The sequence below is a fragment of the Heterocephalus glaber genome, unplaced genomic scaffold (genome assembly GCF_053883595.1).
Source record: "Heterocephalus glaber isolate CG9 unplaced genomic scaffold, H.glaber_assembly_v1.0 deba00001429, whole genome shotgun sequence".
Lineage (NCBI taxonomy): Eukaryota > Metazoa > Chordata > Mammalia > Rodentia > Bathyergidae > Heterocephalus > Heterocephalus glaber.
The window spans coordinates 23,624,327-23,649,039 of NW_028258294.1; the positions used below are offsets into that span (position 1 = coordinate 23,624,327).

General features: G+C 38.4%; 2 protein-coding genes across 2 annotated transcripts in view; one reads left to right on the forward strand and one right to left on the reverse strand.

The window, feature by feature from the left end:
- Window positions 1-3,288: 3,288 nt before the first annotated feature.
- LOC101718603 (melanoma-associated antigen 10) lies at window positions 3,289-4,310 on the reverse strand. The gene is given in 1 exon segment (XM_013076547.2): window positions 3,289-4,310. A coding segment is annotated over 1 exon segment (873 nt). The 5' UTR covers window positions 4,162-4,310.
- A 20,003-nt stretch (window positions 4,311-24,313) lies between these two features.
- The window catches only part of Rab39a (RAB39A, member RAS oncogene family), a 31,257-nt gene continuing 30,857 nt past the window's right edge, over window positions 24,314-24,713 (forward strand). Inside the window, exon 1 of the mRNA XM_004856509.3 lies at window positions 24,314-24,709. Coding sequence (XP_004856566.1) covers window positions 24,483-24,709 — 227 coding nt within the window. The 5' untranslated portion in view covers window positions 24,314-24,482. The remainder of the gene's footprint in view (window positions 24,710-24,713) is intronic.

Here is a 24,713-nt window from a genome sequence, read left to right on the forward strand (position 1 = left end):
CCCAGCATCTGGAAGGAAGCTCCCCCACCGCCATCTCAAGCTCCAAGGACAGAGAAGGTGAGCTGTGTGGGCCCCAGAAGCACCCCACTCCCTTGGAAATGAGAAAACACATAAACAAGCCTCAAATACAGGGTTCCAGATCACCTACAGCAACCCCAAAGGGAAACGAGATGGAACAATCTGATACTCAACCACCTGGACTCTCTGAACTGGAAACAAAAGAGGATCTGGGAAAAATGAAATCAGAAATAATTACTCAGATAACAGCAAAGATTTTCCTCATGGTCCAAGACATGATTAATAAATCTAGAGAGGACACAGATAAAAAAAATTGAGAAGCTGAGGAACATGATGGAATCGCAACATAGGAAACAAATGGAATCCATAAAACAGATAAAAACAGATTTCCAAGAGATTAAAAACTCCATGGAAAGTCTGCACAGCAGAATGAACCCATGTGAGGGTAGAATTTCACATATAGAAGATAAGATTGCAATTAGTGAGGAGGAAAAGAAAAATTGCTTTAAAATTGTAAGGGAACACGAGAAATCAATCCAGCAGCTGCTAGACGATGCAAAGAAGAATAACATAAGACTGATTAGAGTCAATGAAGAAACAGGAGAGAGTGCAGATGACATAAAAAAAACTCTTCACAAAAGTAGTGGAAGAAAACTTCCCAAGCAGGGGAAAAGAACTTGACATACAGATAAGTGAGGCATATAGGACTCCAAATAGCCTTGATCAAAAAAAATCTACACATAGGCATATAATTGTTAAGATTCCAGAAAATCAACAGAAGAACAAAGTTCTACAAGCAGTTAGAGAAAAGAAACAAATCACATACAAAGGAAAGCCCATCAGAATCACAGCAGACTTCTCAACACAAACCATCAAGGCAAGAAGAGCTTGGAGTGACATATTCTAAGTCCTAAAAGAAAACAGCCTCCAACCCACATTGATGTACCCTGCAAAACTGTCTTTCAAAATGGATGGAGAAATAAGATACTTTCACGATAAAGAGAACCTCAGGAACTTCATGAATACCAAACCAGCACTCCAGAAAATTTTAGACAATACCCTAGGAAAAGACAATGAGGATCACAACCCCAGAAATCCCAGCAGAATGAATCCATGGGGTGTGACAAATTAAATGCAAAGGGGGAGAATCCAACTAAAAGAAAAAGTCATGACAAGGCTTTTAAAACTTTGAACTTCATCTCCCTAATGAGTGTATAATTCAATCTTATTATTGTACTGATTAGTATTTTTCTGATTCTAGACTTGCACACCATTCCTTGTGCTATACTGGCTATTTATCATCTTCTTATCTCTACATTTTAATTGGGTTGTCTATTAATGAGCTGTAAGAGTTCTTTATATATTCTGGTCATAGGTTATATGCATTGGAAATATGGTCTGTTTAAGGACTACTTTTCATTTTAATGATGTCATTTAAAGTTCTAAATTTTGATGGAATCTCATTTATCAATTTTTTTCTTTTATACATCATGTCTTTTGTATCCTAGGTAGTTCTTGCCTACCCTGAATTCATAAATATTTTCCCTTATAATTTCTTCTTAAAGTTTCATACTTTTAGGCTTTCTTATTTAGGTTCATAGATCCCTTCAGGTTATTTTCATGTATGGAAAAAAACGGTTGAGGTTAATTTTTTATATATGGATACCACATGTTCTAGTGCCGTTTGCTGAAAACACTATCTCTTCCTTGGCTCTTGAATTGAGTTTATATTCTATAAAATGTTAATGTTAAATAATCTTTCAAGACTCAGTGGACCATATATGTGTGGTTCTATTTCTAGATTCTCTGTTTTATTCAAATGATCTATATGTCTTTCCTTACACCAACACTGCCTTGATTACTGTAGCTTTAGAAGAAGTCTTAAAATTAGGTACTAAATGTCTTCCAACACTGTTTTTGTTTTTGTTTTTGTTTTAACTTTTCTAGGTCCTTTGTACTCCTACATAACTTTTAAATTTCAATATCCAATTCTTCATTTATAGCAAGTATACACAGACCTGAATTTGTATATATAGCTTGTGTTTTCTAATCCTGCTAAATTCAAGTACAAGTTCTAGGGGCTCCTAGAGATTTCTTAGTATTTTCTCTGTAGATGATCATTTCATCTACATATAAAGATTTTGCTTCTGCTGTGCCAATCCTATCCTAGTTGTGTCATTTTATTGCCAGACTATTTTGGTGGGGACTAGGTTTCAAAATTTAATGGACAGATAAAGAATAAGCATATCTGCCCTTGTTCCCCACCTTAAGGAGAAAGCATTGTATCTTCTCCATTCATATAAGGTGTTCTTGCTGGAAGTATGGAGTATATGTCTTTAATCTGTTGAGAAGTTTCTGTTCTACTTCTAGTCTCCTGATAGCTTTTACCATGAACAGCTGTAGAATTTAGTCCAATACTTTTTCTCCAACTAGTGACAGGATCATATGGCTTTTTCCTTTCCTCTGTTAAAATGATGACTTTTGGGGGTGGATCTTCCAATGCTGAACCAACACTGCCATCCCTATAACATAACCACTTTCTACATTCTGCCAGATCTGACTTCTAATAGTTTGTCTTCTTAAACAAATTTCTATCTATGTTCATACTTTTTTCTTCTATTATCTTTATCCAGTTTTAGCATTAGCACAATGTTGAGTTCCTAAAATGAGGGGAGAAGTGTTCCTTCTTTTTTCTGCTTTAATTGTTTGATATAATTTATCAGTTAAAATGTTTATGAGCCTGCTGTTGTCATATAGGTAGGTTTTCAAGCTAGGAATATACTTTCTTTAACAAGTGCTATTCAAATTTTATATTTCCTCCAGAATTAGTTTCATTAATTTGTCTTCCAAGGTACTTCTTAGAAGTTGTCAAATTTATTTCAGAAAAGATTTTTGTAATATGCTTTCTATATCCTTTTAAATTCTGTACAATCTGTGGTAATGTCTCCTAGATCTTAATATTGTAATTTTAAAAATGTATAACTGATATTGTGTAACAGGAAGAAAAGGTTTCAAAGAGCAGGGGAATTGGGAGGGATTAGAGGAAGGGAAAAAAGGGAAAGGAAAAAATATGAGAAGAGGAAAAAAAATGGAAACAAGGTCTTTGCAAATAGGGAAGGATGGAGGGGGTGAAGGGAGGGCAAGGGAAGGGGAAAAAAAATAAGCACCAAGAGACTCATGTAATGGTACAAGATCCCAATGATGAATGTAACTGTATTTTATACCTAAAATGTACCAATAAAGTTAATGGGGGAAAAAAAAAGCCCACTCTTATAGACGTGGGTGAGACCTGGGATCTGCCCTGTTAAGCTTGGCCACATGCTCCAGAACTTTCATCTTGCTGGTTTCAGCATGGGGTCTTGGACCCCACAGGAACTCATAGCTAGCAGGACCACTATTAGGAACCTGCCTATACACCAGGTACTGTTCCCATACAAAATCCTCTGTGATAAATTTCCAGGGATCCCCAATAACAACTCATTCCCTCAGAACTAACGTCTCCCAACTTATAACTTGTTTCCTTAGTTCTTCCACACTGACACTATTGCCATTTATGAAGATTACAGTCAGGATATATATCACGAGGTCAACTTTGGGAATGATGTTTTCATCATCATCCAGTATGCCACTGATAGTGAGGCCCAAGATGGGCACAAGGACATAAGTGTACCCAGAGGGATCCACTCCCCTCATCTCAATACCTAAGTCCAGAGACACGGACTCACAGAATTCTCTAAAGTTCAGAAGGAAGTGCTTACAGTAATCATGGGACACAATGTGCAACATTTCTTCCATGGTGGTCTGCTCCTTCCTTTGATACTTGTGGAGCAGGAAGGGCACCAGGTTATGTAACTTCTCATTTAGAAGCACACTGCACAGGATCTGAGGGAAGTTCATGGCTTGCGAAGGGCTTGAACCCTCCGCTTTTTGTGTGTTGGAGCTCTCATTGAAATGACTCCTTTGAGTAGAAGCCATGGCAGTGGGGAGAGAGAGGATGCCATCAGGACTCTGAAGATACCTTAGTGTCCAAAGCTCTAGCTCTTGTCTTGGTGTGGCACTGATTATAGAATAGGAGGAAGAGCATACAGAGGAAGCAGTGGCTGCTGCTTCCTCCTTCACATCCTTGAGAACTGGCACACTCATGATGACTGTGCTTCTTTGGGCAGGATGGCCTCCCCCAGCTTGCTGTCTTGGCTCCTCTGCCAAGGGGCTTCATGATGATCTTGACTCCTTGGCCTCCTCTCTTGTGTGACATAGGGAAGACCTTCACCACCTGGTTCCTGGAGCTCCTCTGTCAGTTCTCCCCTGTAAAGCCACTCAGTAGATTTGTGAGCAGTTTATATATGGCTACCTTCTCCAGGAACTCCAGGTTGACTACAGGAGAAACCAGGCTCTGTAGGATTCCTTCCTGTTACCTTCAAAACTTCAGTGCTGAGAATAATGTGCTAGGGAAGAGAAGGGCAGCAGACGCAGACCTGGATTATTCTGGGATGCCATCAGGGTGGGGCTTCCTCAGTCCCCCCAGGGCAGCCCCTCACCTTGCCCTAACCGAGCCCAGGTCCTATCTCATCTCCTCACAGAAGAACAGACCTGAGGACAAGGCTGTGACTCCCAGGATCCCTGTGGTTGACAAGGGGAGGGGGGCTCATCCTCACTCCTTTTATCTACTTTTTAATTGGGTTGTCTACTAATGCACTGTAAGAGTTCTTTATATATTCTGGTCATAGGTTATATGAATTATAAATATGTTCTGGTTAAGGACTACTTTTCATTTTCTTAACAATGTCTTTTAAAGTTCTAAATTTTGATGGAATCTCATTTATCAATTTTTTCCTTTTATACATCATGTTTTTTGTATCTTAGAAAATTCTTGCCTACCCTAAATTCATGAACATTTTCCCTTATAATTTCTTCTTAAAGTTTTATACTTTTAGGCTTTCATATTTAGGTTCATAGATCCTGTCAAGTTACTTTTATGTATGGAAATAAAGGGTTGAGGTTAATCTTTTACATACGGATACCAGATGTTCTAATACCATTTGTTGAAAACATTATCTTTTCCTCTGCTCTTGAGTTGAGTTTATGTTCTATAAAATGTTAATGTTAAATAACCTTTCAAAAATCAGTGGACCATATATGTGTTGTTCTATTTCTAGATTCTCTGTTTTATTCCATTGATCTATATGTCTTTCCTTATGCCAACATTGTCTTGATTACTGTAGCTTTAGAAGAAGTCTTAAAATTAGGTACTAAATGTCTTCCAACACTGTTTTGTTGCGTTATTTTGTTTTGTTTTTTTACTTTTCCAGGTCCTTTCTACTCCTACATAACTTTTAAATTTCAATATCCAATTCTTCATTTATAGCAAGTGTACATAAATCTGAATTTTTATATATACCTTGTATTTTCTAATCCTGGTAAATTCATATACAAGTTCTATGGGCTCCTAGAGATTTCTTAGTATTTTCTCTGTAGATGATCATTTCATCTACATATAAAGATTTTGCTTCTACCTTGCCAATCCTATCCTAATTGTATCATTTTATAGCCAGACTATCTTGGTTTAGGCCTATGTTTCAAAGTTTAATGGACAGATGAAGAGTAGGCATATCTGCCCTTGTTCCCCACCTTGAGGAGAAAGCATTGTATCTTCTCCATTCATATAAGGCATTTTTGATGGAAGTATGGAATACATGTCTTTCATTTGTTGAGGAGGTTCTGTTCTACTTCTAGTCTCCTGATAGCTTTTACCATGAACAGCTGTAGAATTTAGTTCAGTACTTTTTCTCCAACTACTGATAGGATCATATGGCTTTTTCCTTTCCTTTGTTAAAATGATGACTTATGGGGGTGGATCTTCCAATGCTGAACCAACACTGCCATCCCTATAATAAAACCACTTTCTACATACTGCCAGATCTGACTTCTAATAGTTTTTTTTTGTTAGACAAATTTTTATTTATGTTCATACTTTTCTCTTCTATTATCTTTATCCAGTTTTAGGATTAGCACAATGTTGATTTCCTAAAATGAGGGGAGAAGTGTTCCTTCTTTTTTCTGCTTTAAATGTTTGATGTAATTTATCATTTAAAATGTATATGAGCCTGTTGTTGTCATATAGGTAGGTTTTCAAGCTAGGAATATACTTTCTTTAATAGGTGCTATTCAAATTTTATATTTCTTCCAGACTCAGTTTCATTAATTTGTCTTCCAAGGTACTTCTTAGAAGTTGTCAAATTTATTTCAAAAAAGATTTTTGTAATATGCTTTCTATATCCTTTTAAATTCTGTAAAATCTGTGGTAATGTCCTCTAAATCTTGATATTGTAATTTTAAAAAATGTATAATTGATATTGTGTAATAGGAAGAAAAGGTCTAAAGGAGTAGGGGAAGTGGGAGGGGTAGGGGAAAGAAAAGAAGGAAAAAGAAAAAATATGAGAAAAATGGAAAAAATGGAAACAAAGTCTTTGTAAATAGGGAAGGGAGGCCAGGGGAAGGGGAAAAAATAAGAACCAAGATACATCATGTAAAGGTACACGATCCCAATGATGAATGTAACTGTATTGTATACCTAAAATGTACCAATAAACTTAATGGAAAGATTTTCTTTAAATACATAAATAAATAAACTAGAAGGAAAGGATTTTCTATATAGGGAGAGTTACTAGAAGGTAATTATTATCCTACCAAAAGCACAGTCCCCTTGAGTCATGGTATTGGTACAAGTGAAGAACAACAAAAGAAAATGTCTATAGAATCTTTACAACTGGGTATTTGTTTGGCAAGGAAAAGGAAAGATAATCTGAAGAGTTTGCTTGTTTTGTTTATTAGGGCAAGAACACTTAATATGAGATCTACTCTAGCATATTTTAAGTGTAAACTGCTTTATTGTTGACTATAGGCAGTGTGATGCAGCACATCTATAGAGCTTATTCATCTTGCTTATCTAAAATTTTATGCTTATTTATTAGTATCTTACTACTTCCCTCTCCCCTTACTCCCTAAAGACATCACTCTACTCTTTGACTCCATGAACTGGACTGTTTTGGGTTTTGGTTTTTGGTTTTTTTTCTGTTTTGTTTTGTTTGTGGTATTCAGATTAAATCGTACTAGATAAGAGCCCTACCACCCACACTCCCAAGACTATTTTAAATACTTCATATGAGTGGAATCACACAGTATTTGCCTATGACTGGCTTATTACATTTAGTCTAATGTCCTCAAGATTTATCCATGTTGTCGCTTTTTGTAGAATTTTCTTCTTTTTTATCTGGGCTAAGGATTTCAATAGATATTTCTGCAAAGAAGGAATATAAAGAAATATATAGTATACAACATACTAAAAAAAAGAAAAGCTAAAAGTCATTACCGTAAGTCCCCAACTTACAAACATTCAAGTTGCGAATTTTCACAGATATGAACGGACCTTGAATTAGGAACATCTGCAGATGGGAATAAATCAAGGAGTAGCTCATGTGTCTGCCAGACATTGTCACAGTTGTGCTGCTGTGTGCTTACGGTGCAGTGCAATTGTGTAAGAAATACAGTGCTTAATCAGAGCTCAGGATGTCTGGAAGCAAGAGGAAAAGCAGTGGTTAGGTGGAGGTTTGGTTTTTTAATCCTTTACATTATATATAAGGTATATAAGACTCACATTATTGGACTTATGAATGAATCCGATTTACAGACATTCTTCGGGATGGGAACTTGTTCATAAGTCAGAGTCTTTCTTAGGCACCAAGGAAATGCAAATTAACCACAATGAAACATCACTTCATGCCTCAGCACTCCAGAGGCTGAGGCTATATCCTGAGGCCAGCCAAAGCTACATAGTGAGACCCTATGTCAAAAACCAAAATAAATAAATAAATAAACATACATACATACATACATACATACATAGCAAGTGTTGGCAAGAACATAGAGAAGGTAGAATTCTTGAATATTGTTGAGGGGAATGCAAAATAGTACAGCCACTTTAGCAAATAGAATGGAGACAGATATGGTAGCACATCCCTGTAATCCCAGCACTTGGGAGGCTGAGGCAGGAGGATCACAGTGAGTTCAAGACCAGCCTGGGGCTACATAGTGAGTTCAAGGCCAATCTGAACTACATAGCAAGACCCTATCTCAAAAAACAAAGCAAGTATGAAGGTTCCTAAAAAAAAAAAAAAAAAAAAAGAACTATTATATGATCGAATAATCCCACTGTTTCCTTACCCCAATCTTGTACTACCTACATGATCTAGCCTAATTTCCCTGAAGAAGAGAATGTAAGTACAGAAAAACAGAACCAAACACAGAAAATGCCCTTAAGTACAGGGTGGGAGGAGAAAGAAAGGCCATCAGGAAGATGAAAAAACAGTTAATGAACGTCAGTATAGGAACTGGAAGTAGGTAACATAAATGATGACAATTACTTTACAAGTTTTCCCTTAATATTATTCGGGAAAATATAAGATATTAAAAATTTGTTAAAGAAAGGACCCGAGTTTGATCCCCGGTACCCCCCCAAAAAATTTTTTTGTTAAAGAATAATGAAAAGGCAAGAATGACATCAAAATTCAGTCAAATTTAGACACAGACAGGGCCAGGGATTTAGCTCCACAGCTGCCTCATGAGCTCAAGGTCCTGAGTTCAATCCCCAGTAAAAAAAAAAAAAAAAAAACTTAGACACAGACAGAACATTGAGAGGGTTACATGAGTCAATACACATACATAAGTGCTTAATTCATGTTGAAAGTTGGTTAAGGAAGTTCTGACCTCAGATGCTATGGGAAGCAGAGGATGCCAGACATGTCACCAATTAAAGTAAAATAATGCCAAAATTAAAATATGTATTACCATTATTATGAAGTGCTTATCCTGTGTCAGATATTATCCCCACTGTTTTATGTGAGACCCAACTTAGCAACTTAGCAATACCAGCACCACGTTGAGAACATTCTCCTCCATTTTGCAAATGTGTGACTTCCAGCTGCACTCTGTCTCCTGGGAGAAAAACCCACCCCTAACTGATGCATGTAACCTCAAGGTAAAATAAACAGAAACTGTGTTTCAGGTGATCTGCAACAAACCGTTACCCAGGGGAATAGGAAGAACTAACTGTGCTTACCTTGGCTTCTGTAACCAGCTTCTGCAACAGTCCGTAACCCAGGGGAATGGGAGGAGGGACTTTTTCTGTGGTTTTTCCCTTTAAATATGCAGTCCTCATTTCAGTTGGTGCCTTTGTCCTCCGACTTGGTTGGAGTGTACATAGGTCCCTGCCAGAAAATAAAGTTCTCCAAAAAGATCCCAGGACTGTGTTGTGCCTTGAGAGTTTGTTGCTAATCTAATTCAGGGACGAGGTCCAACATTTTAGACAGGGTCTCACTGTATAGTCCAGGCTGGCCTTGAACTCACTAAGTAGGCCAGGCTCTCTTCCAATTTGTGATCTTCCTACCTCAGTTGAGATTACAGGTATGTCACCACACCCATCTTGTTCCCAGAACAAGAAACTGAAGCTTACAAATGTCATATAAGTTGTCTAATATCACATAGTAAGTGATATATTCAAACCCAGATTTGCTGTTACAGAATCTGAGCTTTTTTTTCAAGTGAATGCTTGTAATACAGAATAGTGGTGTTCATAGTGGTGTTCATTCTGGGGAGTTAGTATATGCATATAGCATATCTTATTTTTTTTTTGGCATATAACATATCTTGATCATTTGCAATCCTTTTACCCTCCTCTCCCTTTCCTCTTCCCTCTCTCAGACCTGAGGTCTTAAACATAGATGTATATAGTCTCCTGATAATGTTAAAGTAAAGGTACTATGGAAATGGAAAGGAAAAAGCTCTTGATGGAGCGAAGCAAGAGACAGCACAGAGAGGGTGCAAAGGGGTTAAAAATGAGTTTGCAGGTGAAGGATTTAGCTCAGTGGTTTTGCCACCTGCTGTGAACCTGATCGAACCCGAGTTCGATCCCTGGTACCCAAAGAAAATAAGTTTGCAGAGCTGGAGATGTAGCTTAGTGGTAGAGTACTTGCCTACTCAGGGCCCAAGCCCTGGCTTTAGTCCTAAGTACCACAAAAACAAACACAAAATAGAATAAGTTGACAAGGTAGCAAAGCAGCTTCTTAAAAAGAATTTAGGGCTAAGAGTGGTGGCACATGTCTCTAATCCTAGCACTCTGGAGGCTGCGACAGTAGGATAGCCTGGAGTTCAAGGCCTGCCTGGGCTATGTGGTGAGTTCAAGGCCAACCTGAATTATGTAGTGAGGCCTTGTCTCAAAAAACAAAACAAAACAAAGAAACAAAACAAACAAAGGAATTTTGGGGCTAAGGATGTTGTTTAGTGGTAGACCACTTGCCTGGCACATGCAAAATTTTTTTTTTTTTTTTTTTTTGGTACCGGAGATTGGACTTGGGACCTTGCATTTTCAAGGCAGGCAGCAGCACCACTGAGCTAAATCCCCAGCCCTGCAAAGTCTTGAGTACTATCCCCAGCACTGAAAAAGAAAGAAAGAAGGGCTGGGGAGTGGGGGTATGAACTTGGTGGACAGTCAATAAGATAGAAAAAACATTACACGCAAAAAGAAAAGGAAATTTGGGCTGGGAGTGTATGTAGCTCAGTGGTAGAGTGACTGCTTAGCATGTACAAAGGCCTGGTTTTAAACCCCAGCACCAAAATGTTTTTTTAAAAAGAGAAAAAGAGAAAATTCAAACACAGAAGTGTGCCTGGTTCATAGAGGGCATTTGGAGATGCAAAAGGAGCAATGAGAAAGGTCATTAGCACATACCATAAAAAATCCATTGCCTTCAGAAAAGCTGCCAAACCAGGAAGTATGGGAATGTCACAATCATTCTAACACTAATATGTGTGATACATAGGATGGGACATAAACACTAATGAAGAGGCAATTATAATAATCCAGGCAAAAAATAATGAAATCCTAAACTAAGGATGCATGCAAAGGACAGAGTTTAAATACTTTTAGGAAGTAGAATCAACAAGGTTTAGTACTGATTGAAAATCACAGATGGAGGAATGGGGGAGTCTAGGTTAGGTCCCTGACTCCTGACTAAGGCAACTGTGTAAAGGATGATTTGTCCCACTTAAAAGACTCATGGGAGAGGAGTAAACCTACACTGGACTTTTAGGGTACCTCTAAGATATCCAGGTGAAAGTGCATAGCAAGGTGGTTTTTAAAAAATGTCTACAACTCAGAATTGATGTGCTAGTGTTTACTAATGTCAAGTTAACAATCTTTTATTAATTTACAAAGCATCCTTTTATCTATGGAGAAACAAAAGTATAGATGTAATAGGTTACTCCATTATCATATGTGTAGTTAAAGATCCTGCGTGTGTCCTAAACTTGGACTCTATCCACTAGGCTGTACTGCCTCGTGTATTCAAGTTGTAATAGCAGAATAAAAATTAAATCACTGACTTCATTGTTTTGGCCAGCATTATTCATATTCAAACACTTGGAAGCCAAAAATAATTCACTGGGTTCTTAGTTTATGTGACCTTTTGGAAAAAATTTGGGCAGCTCTATCATAATCTGGAATTTCTCAGAATGAAAACTTAACTAACAATAATAACTATTAAATGTCCTAAGAAATAGTTACTCAGTAACCTGAAAGGACTTTATTTTTACCTTTATTAGGTTACCAAGAAGGAATGGACCAACTGAAAATAAGGGATAGAAGTAAAATGTAACTACTTGCTATATTACCTGCTTATGATCTTTAGTCAAAAGTACTGCAAGTTTAAATTTCTGCCTAGTGTTAATAAAAACAAAAGTATCATTAAGCATAGTCTAAAGATTTAGAGGCAAACACCAAAACAATAAAGAATGATTTTTATAACTTTTGGGGGTGTAGCCACACAAATTCAATAAAATATTGTTAGCACTTACCTATGCAATCAGAAGAAAGGTCTCCTTTGTTCAAAAAACAGACACCACAGAACTCCAAAGAGAGAGAATGATTACAAGGACAGAAAAAGGAGAAATGGAAAAAATAAAATTATCTGAGGCTTTAAAAGTCAGAATGTCTTACTTTCTGAGACTTAAAAAAGAGGCAGAAATTACAGATTACAAATAAGTTATCTGGGATTTGAGCCCAATTACCAAAATCTATCTTCAAATTTCATGCTCTTAATTCCCGTTTTCTCCCTTTCAATAAAGAAGGTTAGGCAAAATCTTCCAAAACCTCAGGTCAAAATGTCTGCATGCCTTTCATCAATATCACCTAAAGGGGCCGAGGAAATAGCTTAGCAGCATAGTGCCTGCCTGGCACAAATTGTAAAATTTTATAAAAACAAATATAGCTTCCAGAGAGGAAAATAGCAGGTAGATGATATATACACATAGTAAGTAGGAGAATGGCACTGGACTTTTGCAGTCTAAGAGATAATAGAATGTCTTAAAAATTCTGATGGAAAATTATTTCCAACCACAATACTATATCCAGGCAAAGCATTAAGAATGAGGGTAAAAAAGAGAAAACAGAAAAAAACAAAAAACAAAACAAAAAAAAGAATGATGGTAAAATAAAGACATTTTTAGGCAAGAAAATTCTCCCAAAAACTTACTTGCTTTATACTTTTTGGGGGGCAGAGGGACCTGGAAAATGTGATCCAACAAATAGAAAAGTATATAAAGAAGATATGGTGTGACCAGTGCAGTGGATTGACTTATTACATAACCATTCCAGACTTCTAGTATGTGTCTCTGGTTGTGTAGAGGCTGGAACACTAACAACATTTTCTCAGTTTTCTTAGAGATAAAACTTCACTTTTGTTAATCAAATGCACACACACACATAAGACTTAAATTCAGAACTGAGTTAAGTGAATGTATCAGTCAGTGTTTACTGAGAAAGAGATATAACACAAGATATGCAAATATATAAGAATTTACAAGACTGGCTTACAGTGGCCACCCAGAATGGGATGTGGAAGAGTGCAGAGGGTCTGCCTGCACACTGGAGACTGAAAGATTCAGTTGAAGATCTGGAGCTCGCTGCAGTGTCCCATGTGAGTCCATATCAAGAAGCCAATGGGTCTGCTATGGAAGGCTGAAGAGTCTATGCTGGAAGCCAGGAGATGACATCCAAAGTGAAGGTGAAGACTAACGGCTCCAAAGAAACAGAAGCAGATCCATCCTTCTTTATTTTCCCTTTGTACACTCCAGGCAACAAGCTGTCCTAGGGTGGGTCTTCCACGAATTGCTGAACCAATTTAGTCAAGCTTCTCTTACTCAAGTTGACACAATCAACCATCACCGTGGATAATGAGAATATAACAGAGATGGATGGATGGCATCTGGTTTTGCTGATGTGGACAGAACATGTGTGACAGCTGCAGTGGAAGCTTTCTGGCTCCTGCATCAAAGTACATTTCTGAAGACAGGAATTGTAACGCGATTTCATGATTCCCCCGAATCCTGGTGAGGGCAGATGTGGCAGCACTCCTGTAGCCAGTCTTATTCTAGGAGTCATCCCTGTAAACTCCACTGAAAGCTTGTCCTCTGGCCCTATTATTTTCATCACTGAATCCCAATAATAAATAATTTTCTGCTTAAAATAGATAGAGTGATTTGTACCTGAAGGGGTTGAACTCATCAGACACTCAAGGATAAGAATCTAGCATTAGGTAGCCTGGCTTGATTTGAAAGGTGAATGTTCCCCACAGTCATCACAGGAGAGACATTCTAAGATGGGAGGCTAATAGTCCGTGTAAGCCAGTGCAAAGGTGTTTTCATTATCATATGTGTAAACTGAAGTAGGTATCTTTTTCAAGTGTGTCTGTTAGGCTGTGTACAAGTAGCTGAAGCTAGAGTACAGTATGGTGAGCCTGTAGAGTATACAGGCTATGGAATGTGATTACTCTTTCTTACAAAATTGGAATTTTAAAAACAGAATCTGAGAGTTTCAGATTATTTTGCCTCTCAAAGTCCCTTAAATCTAGTCTGTGGTGCTAATTTTCCCCCACCTCCATGCTTAGATAAAAATTCAGGCTGGTACTGGATTTGGGTTACTTAGGTAATAAAAAGTTACTTTAATCACTTCAGGTCACACACTACACACTGAATTCAGTAATAAAAATTTCCAGTCCCGTGATTCAGGGCTATGGCTTCTCTCTCACCCCCGTTCCCAGCTCTAGCCTGTGACAGTAAGAAGCTTGTGATTAGGGAAGGGAGAAAGAGTGTTTCCGCTTTCTCCTCACCTATGGTTCTTTTCTTGCACTGTCTCACTGATTTTTGGCACTCTAAGGAGCAGAAAACTTCATCCCTAACTAGTACTGTCACAGTCATGTGTTGTCTACATCCTCTGGACTCACAAAAGGTTTTAAACCAGATCTTTACTTCATGAGCACTTTATTAGAGTGAGTATGTATATATTTATTAGACTCAGTGAGAAAGAACCAACCAGAGACCGATATTAAATCCACACAGGAGTTTATTACTGGCCGGGACCCAAGCTGAGCATCGGACTCAAGCCCCAACTGGGGGGAGACAAACATGCTTTATACACTTTGAGGCCAGCAGTTTCTAGGCCCCCCTCTGGGATAGAACTAGCAAAGCAAGCAAAAGGTACAGAAGCGGAACGTCCTACTGTTAGAACATTTGTAAAACAATAGTTGATTAACTGTTATTTCTAAAGGAAGCTTTTAAGGGGAGGAGGTTTCTAAGATTCCTCCTTCTGAGTTCAGCTAAAGGACAGGCAGGTGGGTCAAGCAGCAATATGGAGTTTGTCTTGCTAACTAGGGTCCTTCAGTATTGTGGGTGTATGTTTGTGTGTGTGTGTGTGTGTGTGTTTGTGGGTGTATTCAGTATCAGGGATTGAACCCAGGACTTCTACACTGAATTATATTCCCAGCCATATATATATATATATATATATATATGTATGTGTGTGTGTGTGTGTGTGTGTGTGTGTGTGTGTGTGTGTGTGTATATATATATATGTGTGTGTGTATATATATATATTTTTTTTTTTTTTTTTGGGGGGGGATAGGGATGGAACACAAGACCTTGTGCCTGCAAGCCAGGTGGCAGAATTACTGAGCTAAATCCCTGGCCCATTTTTTTATATTTATTTTTGAGACAGGGTCTCAATAAGTCACTAACTTGCCCAGGCTGGGTTCAAACTTGTGATCTTCCTGCTTCAGCTTCCCAGAGTCTTGGGATAACAGTTAGGACCCACACCACCAGGCTAATCATTGTCTTTTTTTAAAACCAATGATTTTTATATTTCAAGTGTTTCATAGAGAAAAGAATGTAGAAAATGGTCAGGATTGTATGAAAAAAAATCTAGGTTTGTACACTTCACTGTTTTTATACCATGGAGCAGAACTCTTCCAAAATCAGACACAGTAGCTGAACTTTTCTGATGCCCCTTTGTATACACAGCCCTGGTCACACTTGGTACAGCTCAGGGGACAGCAGAAGAAGCAGCTCTTCTTTCAGAAGATACATTTGCTCTGTATCCACGTGGCATAGGTGTGTTAGGGTCCTTTGGGAGGTCTGGTGAGGCTGCAGACACAAAGCAAGTGCCAAAGAGGCAGCTGAACTAGTGGAAGGTGTGTTCTAAAGCCTGATCATTGCCAAATCACTTGGAGTCCAAGAATTTGCTCTGATAAGGTGACTAGATCCCAAGTACTCTTTGGGAATCAGAAATAATTGGCATCTGAGAAGGCTTAGAATTGGACAGAGCCAATTGTTTCTCTTTCCTCTTTCTTTCAGTAATATTAGTTTTTTAAAGCATCTTTGTAATGCCAAACTTTCTGAATATTTTAGGTCTAGAACCAGAGTAAAATTTCCTTCTACTTTCACAGTTCAGAAATTCCAACAAATTACTTTAATGATCTTTAAATGCATTGTAATGATTTATACCTTAACCTTTGAGTCATTTTATTTCCAATGATGGGGAAAGTGAGGTAAGAAAAAACTAGAATAATCAATCTTCAAGTTAGCCACCTTCAGCAAAACTGTCAGTTTGATAGGTTAAAATTGCATATTATGGATTTAAATTTGCATCTCTTTGATTACTAGTGAAGTTGGACAATTTTTCTGTGCTTAATGGCCGTTTGTATTTATTTGTGAATAACCTGTTCATGCGCTGAAATGGTCTTTTAATAAACCAGATAGCAATTTCCATTGGAATAAAGACAACTGTCGTTATTCTTTCCCTCCCTTTTTCTTTTTTTTTGGTACCGAGGATCAAACTCAGGTCCTTGCGCTTGCAAGGCAGGCAGTAGAACCACTGAGCTAAATCCCCAGCCCTTTCCCTCCCTTTTTAATTTGCCCCTTAGTGATATAATAACTGCTCTTGATGAATAGACAACAGGTAGCCACGAAATAAATTAAAAAGCCAGCCTCATCTTGAACATGAATCACCATTAATGTTTCTGCTATCACTGATCTGATCCTTGTTTTCAGATAAGAAATGCAAGGAGGCCGGGGATTTAGCTCGGTGGTTCCGCTGCCTGCCTTGCAAGCACAAGGACCCGAGTTCGATCTCGGGTACCAAAAGAAAAAAGGAAAAAAATGGAAGAAAAAAAAACCAGATAAGAAATGCATCTTTTAAAAATCTGTCCTAAAAATAAATTTTTGCAAAGAGAGGGAGAAAAGAGGAAGTGGAGGGCCAGGGATTTAGCTCAGTGGTTCCGCCGCTTGCCTCACAAGCATAAGGACCCGAGTTTGATCCCCGGTACCAAAAAAATAAAATAAATAAATAAATACATAAATAAATAAAAAAGAGGACATGGATAATAAAAAAATTAAGATGTATTATGTACATTTGTCAACTTCCTACAATGAATGTAATCATTATGTACACTACAAACATGTACTAATTTAAAAATCCTTCAAAAAAATAAAAACAAATAAAAATAAAGTCTTACCTTTGAAAGACAGACACTAAAGTTTAACTTGCTTCCCAGTTCTAAACATATAAGTTTACTCATTAGGTTACATACATGTATTTCACTTTGAGATAGTCATTTAGTTATACAAGACTTGAAATTTTCCCAGGACAAGTTACTAAAGTTATGCTCCACTATATAAAACTTTGGGGACTGGGAGAGCCTTTCATCTGGGTGCTGTAGTGAGTCCAAAATTACATCCTGAGGAGATTCTAGACCATGCCAAAGGGTACTCCATCCTCCTGCCTCCATGCTTTTCTAAGACTTATCTGTCATCAGAGGACTTTGTTTGTCCTATCACTAGCCAGGTAACTATTGAAATTTATGGCCCTTTAACTATACTTCAGGTCCCTGGTATTACAAATAAGATTTAATTCAGAATACTTGACCAAGTAAGGTAATTTATATTTATAGTTTGACTGAATGGTTTATTCCCCTAGCTTATGCTATGATATATCTCTAGGAAGGATCAAACTAGAAGAAAACTGGACCTCAGCCCTTATCATCTATTCTTGCTAAATTATACTCAGACATAATGCCACTGTCCTACACTGAAGGGTATTTATATGAAAAATCAAATTCACCTACCTCTCAGTTCTTTGGCTTCCTCATCTTCACAGATGTTTTTCTGCTACACCACCTGAAGTGCCCACTTTTCAGAGTCACATCCTGGAATTGTCATCACTAGAAACTGTTCCACTTCCAAAATCTCAAATCTAACATCCTACATGTTTTAGTCAGCTATTCTGTCACTGAGATATAAAATACCTGAAACTCACAACTTAAAGGAGAAGAGAGGTTTAATTTGGCTCGTGGTTTCAGAAGATTCAGTCCATGGTCTTCTTGTTCCAAGGTAGAAACATCATGATGGAAAGGCAAAAATGTTCTGGCAGCCAGAAACAGAGCAGGGGAACAGTGTCAGAGAAGAAGGGACAAGGGACGAGGCACAGACTCCAAGGCCATGCCTCCATAATCCACCCATATAGCCCCAATAATATGCTTTACTAATCCCCTGGGAAGCTCCCAGGCCAATCAAGTTGACACTCCACCTTAACCATCAAACTACCCTTTTGGTTGTCCCTCCAGCTCCTTTACTCAAGCAACACCCTGCCACAGTTCTTCATTCTCACAAAGAGTACTATTCTATGGACTCCCTACGCCATCACCTTCAATCTGTCAAGATTTTCTTGTCTTTCTCCCTTATCCATCCTATGTATCAAGGCATGAATTTATGATCATACATATAGTTTGAAAAATCCAAGGGTACATCTAGCTTTGATGGTAGTTTAATGCAGGATCTCAGTGTCACAAAAGCCCCATTTCTTTCTTCCTTTTCCCTAATTTACACTTTGAAAATTCAACAGTTTTTATTAAATTAAAAATTTGACCTTGATATTACCAAATAAATGTTTGGAAGCAAGTTGTTCTGATAACAGCCGACCTTCCTGATTGCAATTTTAAAAATCCAGTCAAGACAGAGTTTGTATCCCAAGATCAGAGTTTTATGTTCCCACAGGTCTCTTTTTTGCTATCTCCCAGCATTAGAAATATATCCTGAAGGATTTTGGTTTATATACTCTTCTCTCACATAAATAAGTTTTGATCCCTGTGTCTTTTCTGGTTTTAAGAGCTTCTCCCTCCATGCAGATTCTCTCCTCATTGAGGCAAGGAACCTGCCTCACTAGCCTCAAAATTCTAGTTTTAAAAAGGTTTCCTTTTTGAAGTTTTCACCCCAAGTCTTGAGAATGACTAAAAATCACCATGAGAATGTATACTTCCTCCTTCCTCTGGCTTGCTAGTTACGTGGATATGATGGCAGGTGCTTAAGCAGTTGTTTTGGAGGTAAAAATCACCAGTAGAGGGCCAAGAATTTAGCTCAGTGGCACCATGCCTGCCTGGCAAGCACAAGGTCCTGAGTTCGATTCCTGGTAATCCCCCCCAAAAATCACATGTAGAATATGGCAGAGAAGCAATAGAGATGAACTGGGGTCCCTGTCTTTGTAAAGCTGCCATGCTAGATCTAGACAGAGTAGCTTTGTACTTCTTTTACAAGAAGGAGAAATCAGTCTTCTTATTTAAATCATTGTTGTTTTTATTTCTCTGCTACTCACGGCCTAATCTAATGCTAACTGATAAGAAAGTGCATAGTGTTAAAATAGACCATGATATATCAGGAGTAACTAAAATGCAATAATATAAGAGCAAAGAGAAAGAAGTATAAGATGAAGGGAAATTTAATGGTGACTGAAGTATGTCTTTTATGCCATCTAATAAATTTAAACTTTATCTTTTAAGCAATCTATATGTGCATATAGGGAGATTTGAAACATTGTGAGCTAGGAGTAGTATGATTTGATTATTTTATAGCTTAGATTCTTCAAGTGATATGATGAATATATTTTAGAAGTGAACAAAACTAGAGGCATTGAGATTGTAATAACTAGCAACAGATGATGGAAATCAAAATCAAGGCAAGAGTACTGCCGAAGGCAAAGAGAGGAGTTTGCAAGATGTACACAAGTAAAATTGACCAAAATATCATCATCCTGAATGACTTCTGAAGCAGTAGACACAGACACTATTATAAGACTATAAGCAGCTGATATTAGAAATAGCATTCCAGAGAACATGAAAAAGTGCAGCATCCTATAGTAAAGATTATTCACTTACCATTTGCACACAGAGTTCTCACAAAAGTTGAGATTCACATGCATCTCAAGTCTGAATGAATGTGCATAGTTTGTTGAAATGTGCACATAATTTAAATCACTCTTACATGTCAGCTGTCATTTGGATAATTTTTTCCTTTTGTATTAGGCAAGAGATCATCAATCTACTGCCTCCAAACTGTAATTACATGTTTCTGTGACTCAATTAAGTCTTAATCTTGAAGCTCCAGTCTACCTGATCATATAAGCTAGTTATTTAAGATATTTTTGGGAGTCATTATAGTTATTTATGATATTTTGGCAGTCAACTCAAAATCCACCCTTTTCCCATATTTGTACAGATTTAAACACCTGGATGTTTATATGGACTCATTGAATTGAAATTGGGGAATGAAATTGGACATTAGCCCAGCTCAGAGATTACAAAGGCCTCATTAAAGCAATGGCTCTGCAGTCTTAATTTTTAAATGTAGAAGAGTATATAGAGAAAATTTCACTACCTAGATGCCCCTCACTGAAAATAAAATAAAATAACGGCAACACAGGTTCAAAAACTATTATTGCATTCTTAAAGTGTAAGTTGATTTCTCATTCATGTTATACTTTCTGATTCACTTTTTTTTTTTTTTTGAGACACAGTCTTGCTAAGTAGTCCAAGCTGGACTTGAACTCATTATGTAGCCCAGACTGGCCTCAAATTTAAGGCAATCTTCTTGCCTCAGCCTCCCAAGTGCTGGGATTACAGGTTTGTGCCACCATGCCCAGCTTTTCTGATTCACTTTTTTTTTTCAGGAAATTGAACATTAATAAAAGCCTTTAATAATCTATGTTCCTGGTACTGGCTTCTGATTTACTTCTGATAGCCTGTCCTACTCAGAAAATAATTAATTTTGTAAAGTAGTGAGAATGACATGAACATATGAGCCAACCTATAAAATTATCATCAGTTATCCTGATTTTGTCTTCTACAGAGAAACTTATGGAAACTTTAAATTTGTAAAACAAATACTTATTGTGTGTCTCCTATAACCCAGATATTGTGCAAGTTATTTAGACATAACTAAATAAACAGACCAAAAAATATGCCTACTCTCATGGAGCTCACATTACCTTGGGGAAGACAGACAATAAACAGAATCAATAAGGAAAATATATATTATGTTACATGGTGATAAGTGCTAAGGAGAAAACTAAGCAGAGAAGGGCAGGGGAGTGCAATTTTACATAGAGTAGGAAGGAAAGGCTTCATGGGGATATTGAAGTGAAGTCTGAATGAGGTAAAGGAAAAAGCCATGAGATGATGAAGGGACAGAGTCATTCCAGAGGACACAGCAAATGCAAAGGCTCGGAGGTGGCAGCCTCCTGGCATATTTTAGGCACATGAAGGAAGACAACATCATTGCTGTGCAGACAGTCAAGGGAAGGTAGAAAATGAGACCCAAGAGGTAATGAGGACTTTGGCTTTCATTGTAAGGTAATAAGCCATTAGAGGTTCTTGAACAAAGAATGTGATCTGACTTAAATTTTCACAGACTCATCCTCACTGCTACGTTCAAAACAGTAGTATAATAGCAGGACAAGGCCTACTTAGACTATTACAATCAAAAGAGTAGAAATGATAGATAGTAGCTTGGATCATGGTGGCAAAGGTGAAGGTAGTGAGAGAAATTGTTATATTCTGGATATGTTTTGATTATTCAGGCTACAGAATTGGAATACTTATGGGGAAATAAGAAAGAATGGCGTTAAGACTGACAAACTAGAAGAAGATATTTTTATTTACTAAGGTTGATGAAGCCTGAGAGAGGAGCAGATTCTCACTGATGTTTTCTCACTTGTTAATCACAGCACCCACATTAAGAACATAAAGCATGTCTTACATGAATTTGAGATTATCTGGCTGACTGGTTGTTGAACCTTTTTTACTTTGATCCAAGAGAAGTTAATTTTACCTCTTGACCTAGCACACACACGGGTACATACATACTCATTCATGTATACACACATATCACTGAAAGAAATATTTTATGAAACAAACATCCTATTATGTGTGATGTACTTTGATGTTTTGCTTCATTTCAAATTGTTTTCAGTTTGAAAAACACTGATATAGCCCTATCATCTCAGTGTTCAGAGGAAAAAACAGAGACTGAGAGAGCAAATGATTTTTCAGAAGTTCATCAAAATTAGTGGCAATGCTGGGACAAGAATCTAGGTCACTTGAGTCCTTATTCAGGTCTTCTGCACAGCAATGAGAAGCAAGGTCCTCCTTTCTAGCAAAAAAAAAAATCCATTAAAACTGAATTTCTTGAGCAAAAGTTTAAATACCTTTCTAAAATGTGCCCTAAAATGGGCGTGGTGTCACACACCTATAATCCCAACACTCGGAAGGCTGAGGCAGGAATACTACTGCAAGATCAAGACCAGCCTGGGCTATACACATTAAGTTTAAGGCCAGCCTGGACTGTAGCAAGACCCTTTCTCAAGAACACTTTAAAAAAAAAAAGTGCCCTACCTACTTGTTTTATTTTCTAAGCTAAGTCTATTAAGCACAAATATATTTTAATTAAAATTAAAGTCATGATTATTCAAAGATAAATGTCAGTGATCATAAAATTGATCAAATTTTAGCTCACCATGAACCTCACAAGATGTGTGCACCTTGCACACATATTGGGCTTGAAGTTAACACATAATTATGTTCAACCTATTTGTTTCAACTCAATGAATATTTTTTTTTCAGTACCAAGAACTGAAATCAGGACCTTGTGCTTGCCAGGCAGGCTCGGGGCCACTGAGCTAAATCCCAGTCCTCAGTGAGTATTTATAGTGCATCTTAGAGGTATTAGTTGTGTGTGTGATTGGAAAATACAAAGAATGAATAAGTCCTTCTGGCTTTCAGGAATTTACAATCTTAACAGGAGAGATAGTCAAATCAATAGCCATAGTTCAGTATGAGAAATATGATATATAAAGACATAGCATAAGAGTACAGAATACACTTTGCTTAACTACAACAACACAAATGAGGGAGAAATCAGTCCTCCTGGGGCTATAGATGGTTCAGAGAGAGTACAAAGGGGAGATAATATTTGTTCTGGGTCTTAAATAGAAATTTTCTAACCAAATAAAGAGTAAAAGGGATATAAGGAGAGGAGAGAACAGCATGGAAAAAAAATTTTTTTTAAAGTGTAACATGAAGAAAAATCCCCTTACTAGATAGATCATAGGTGTAATATGATTGGTCATAGATGACACAATTAGGTTTGTAAACTTTACCTTTAGAGCAGACAAATGAAGAGTCATCAAAGATATTTAATAAAGTAATTTTGGAAGCAGTGTAGAAACTAAGTAGTAGGCTTTTATGGGTTGACTTGTGTCCTCCTTAAAAAGATATGTTTAAATCCTAACCCTTCAAAATGTGACCTTAATTGGGAACAGTCTTTACATATGTATCAAGTTAAGATGCGATTTACTGGGTGGACCCTAACCCAATGTGATTGATGTCCTTATAAGAAGGGGAGATGTGGACACACAGAGACATGACCAGAGGGAGGCCTGTGTAGAGGGGCCTAGAGCCACTGGAGGCAGAGGATTGGAGCAATACTGTACAAGCCAAGCAACACCAAGACTGCCAGCAAAACTCCAGAAGCTAGGATGCATGGAACACATTCTCTCCACCGCTCTCAGAAGAAACCAACTCTGTTGACATATTTTGCACTTACAGCCTCCAAATGTAAAACTAAATTTCTATAATTGTATGCCACTTTTGTGCCTTTGCTTCATACTTTGCTATGGCAGCATTAGGAAACTAACACAGAGGCTATTGAGCAATGCAATCTAAAGTAATAAAGAATAGAACAAAAACAGTGACAGCGGAGTGTTAAGAAAAAGCCATGAATCTGAAAGATATTTGTGAGATTAAAAGAAAAGAGGCTGCCGGGTTTGATGGTCTTTACCTATAGTCCCAGCTACTCAGGAGGCTAAGGTGGGAGGATCACTTGAGCACAGGGGTTTGAGGACAGCCTGAGCAATATGTGAGATCCCATCTCCACAAACAAAGCTTAGGGATGGACTAGAAATGCCAAAGGAAGAGTCCAAGATAGATGAAGCTTTTATTCTATACCAATCAAACTAACGGTGGTGTCTAACCTACCTTACTATCCTTGTAAGGACACCTGAGGCCAAGGACTTTATAAAAATCCCTACACCTTTTCTTCTGGTTAACATTACCTAAACAAGGTATGCCTCTGACCTCTTATTCAAACCTTTCCTTGGGCTAGAGTCCTCAATTTCTTTTTTTGAAGCAAAACACTGGCACATTTTAGATATACATAATGATAACGCTCATCGTAGGGAATTTGCACGTATACATGATATATCCTGCTTCAATTTCTGCTGTTGGCTTATAGCTACATTCCGCTCCTTCTACCCCAAATCAGGGCCCTAATCTGACAAGCCCGCCAGGACGCCTAGAAGGAAATGACTCACTTTTCATTAGCTAACTCTCCTGGAGTTGAGACCTTGATTCGTTTTCATTGGCTGCTGCTTCTGTCACATCCCTTCGCCACACCCTCTTTCCCAGTGAGCTTCAGGATAGAGCGATTTACAGTGCTCGGAGGGCGGGAGTTCGCGCTCTGCAAGCCTGTTCCCCTGCCCGGGCGCCGCGAGCCCTGCCCCGGCCCCGCCCCGCCCCCAACCCGGCCGGGCCCCGCCCCACCGCCCGAGAAGGCGGGGCCCAGGCGGCAGCCTCAGCCGCAGAAATATACTGGAAGGCGGCGGGCGGGCACCCGGGAGGTGCTGAAGGGACAGTTCCCGCCGCTAAACTTCCCCCTCAGAGGGCGGGTGGGGCGGCCCGGGAGCGCGGGCCACGTGAGCGATGGAGACCATCTGGATCTACCAGTTCCGCCTCATCGTGATCGGGGACTCCACGGTGGGCAAGTCTTGTCTGCTGCACCGCTTCACCCAGGGCCGCTTCCCCGGGCTGCGCTCCCCCGCCTGCGACCCCACGGTCGGCGTGGACTTCTTCTCCCGCCTGCTGGAGATCGAGCCGGGCAAGAGGATCAAGCTGCAGCTCTGGGACACTGCGGGGCAGGAGCGGTTCAGGTAG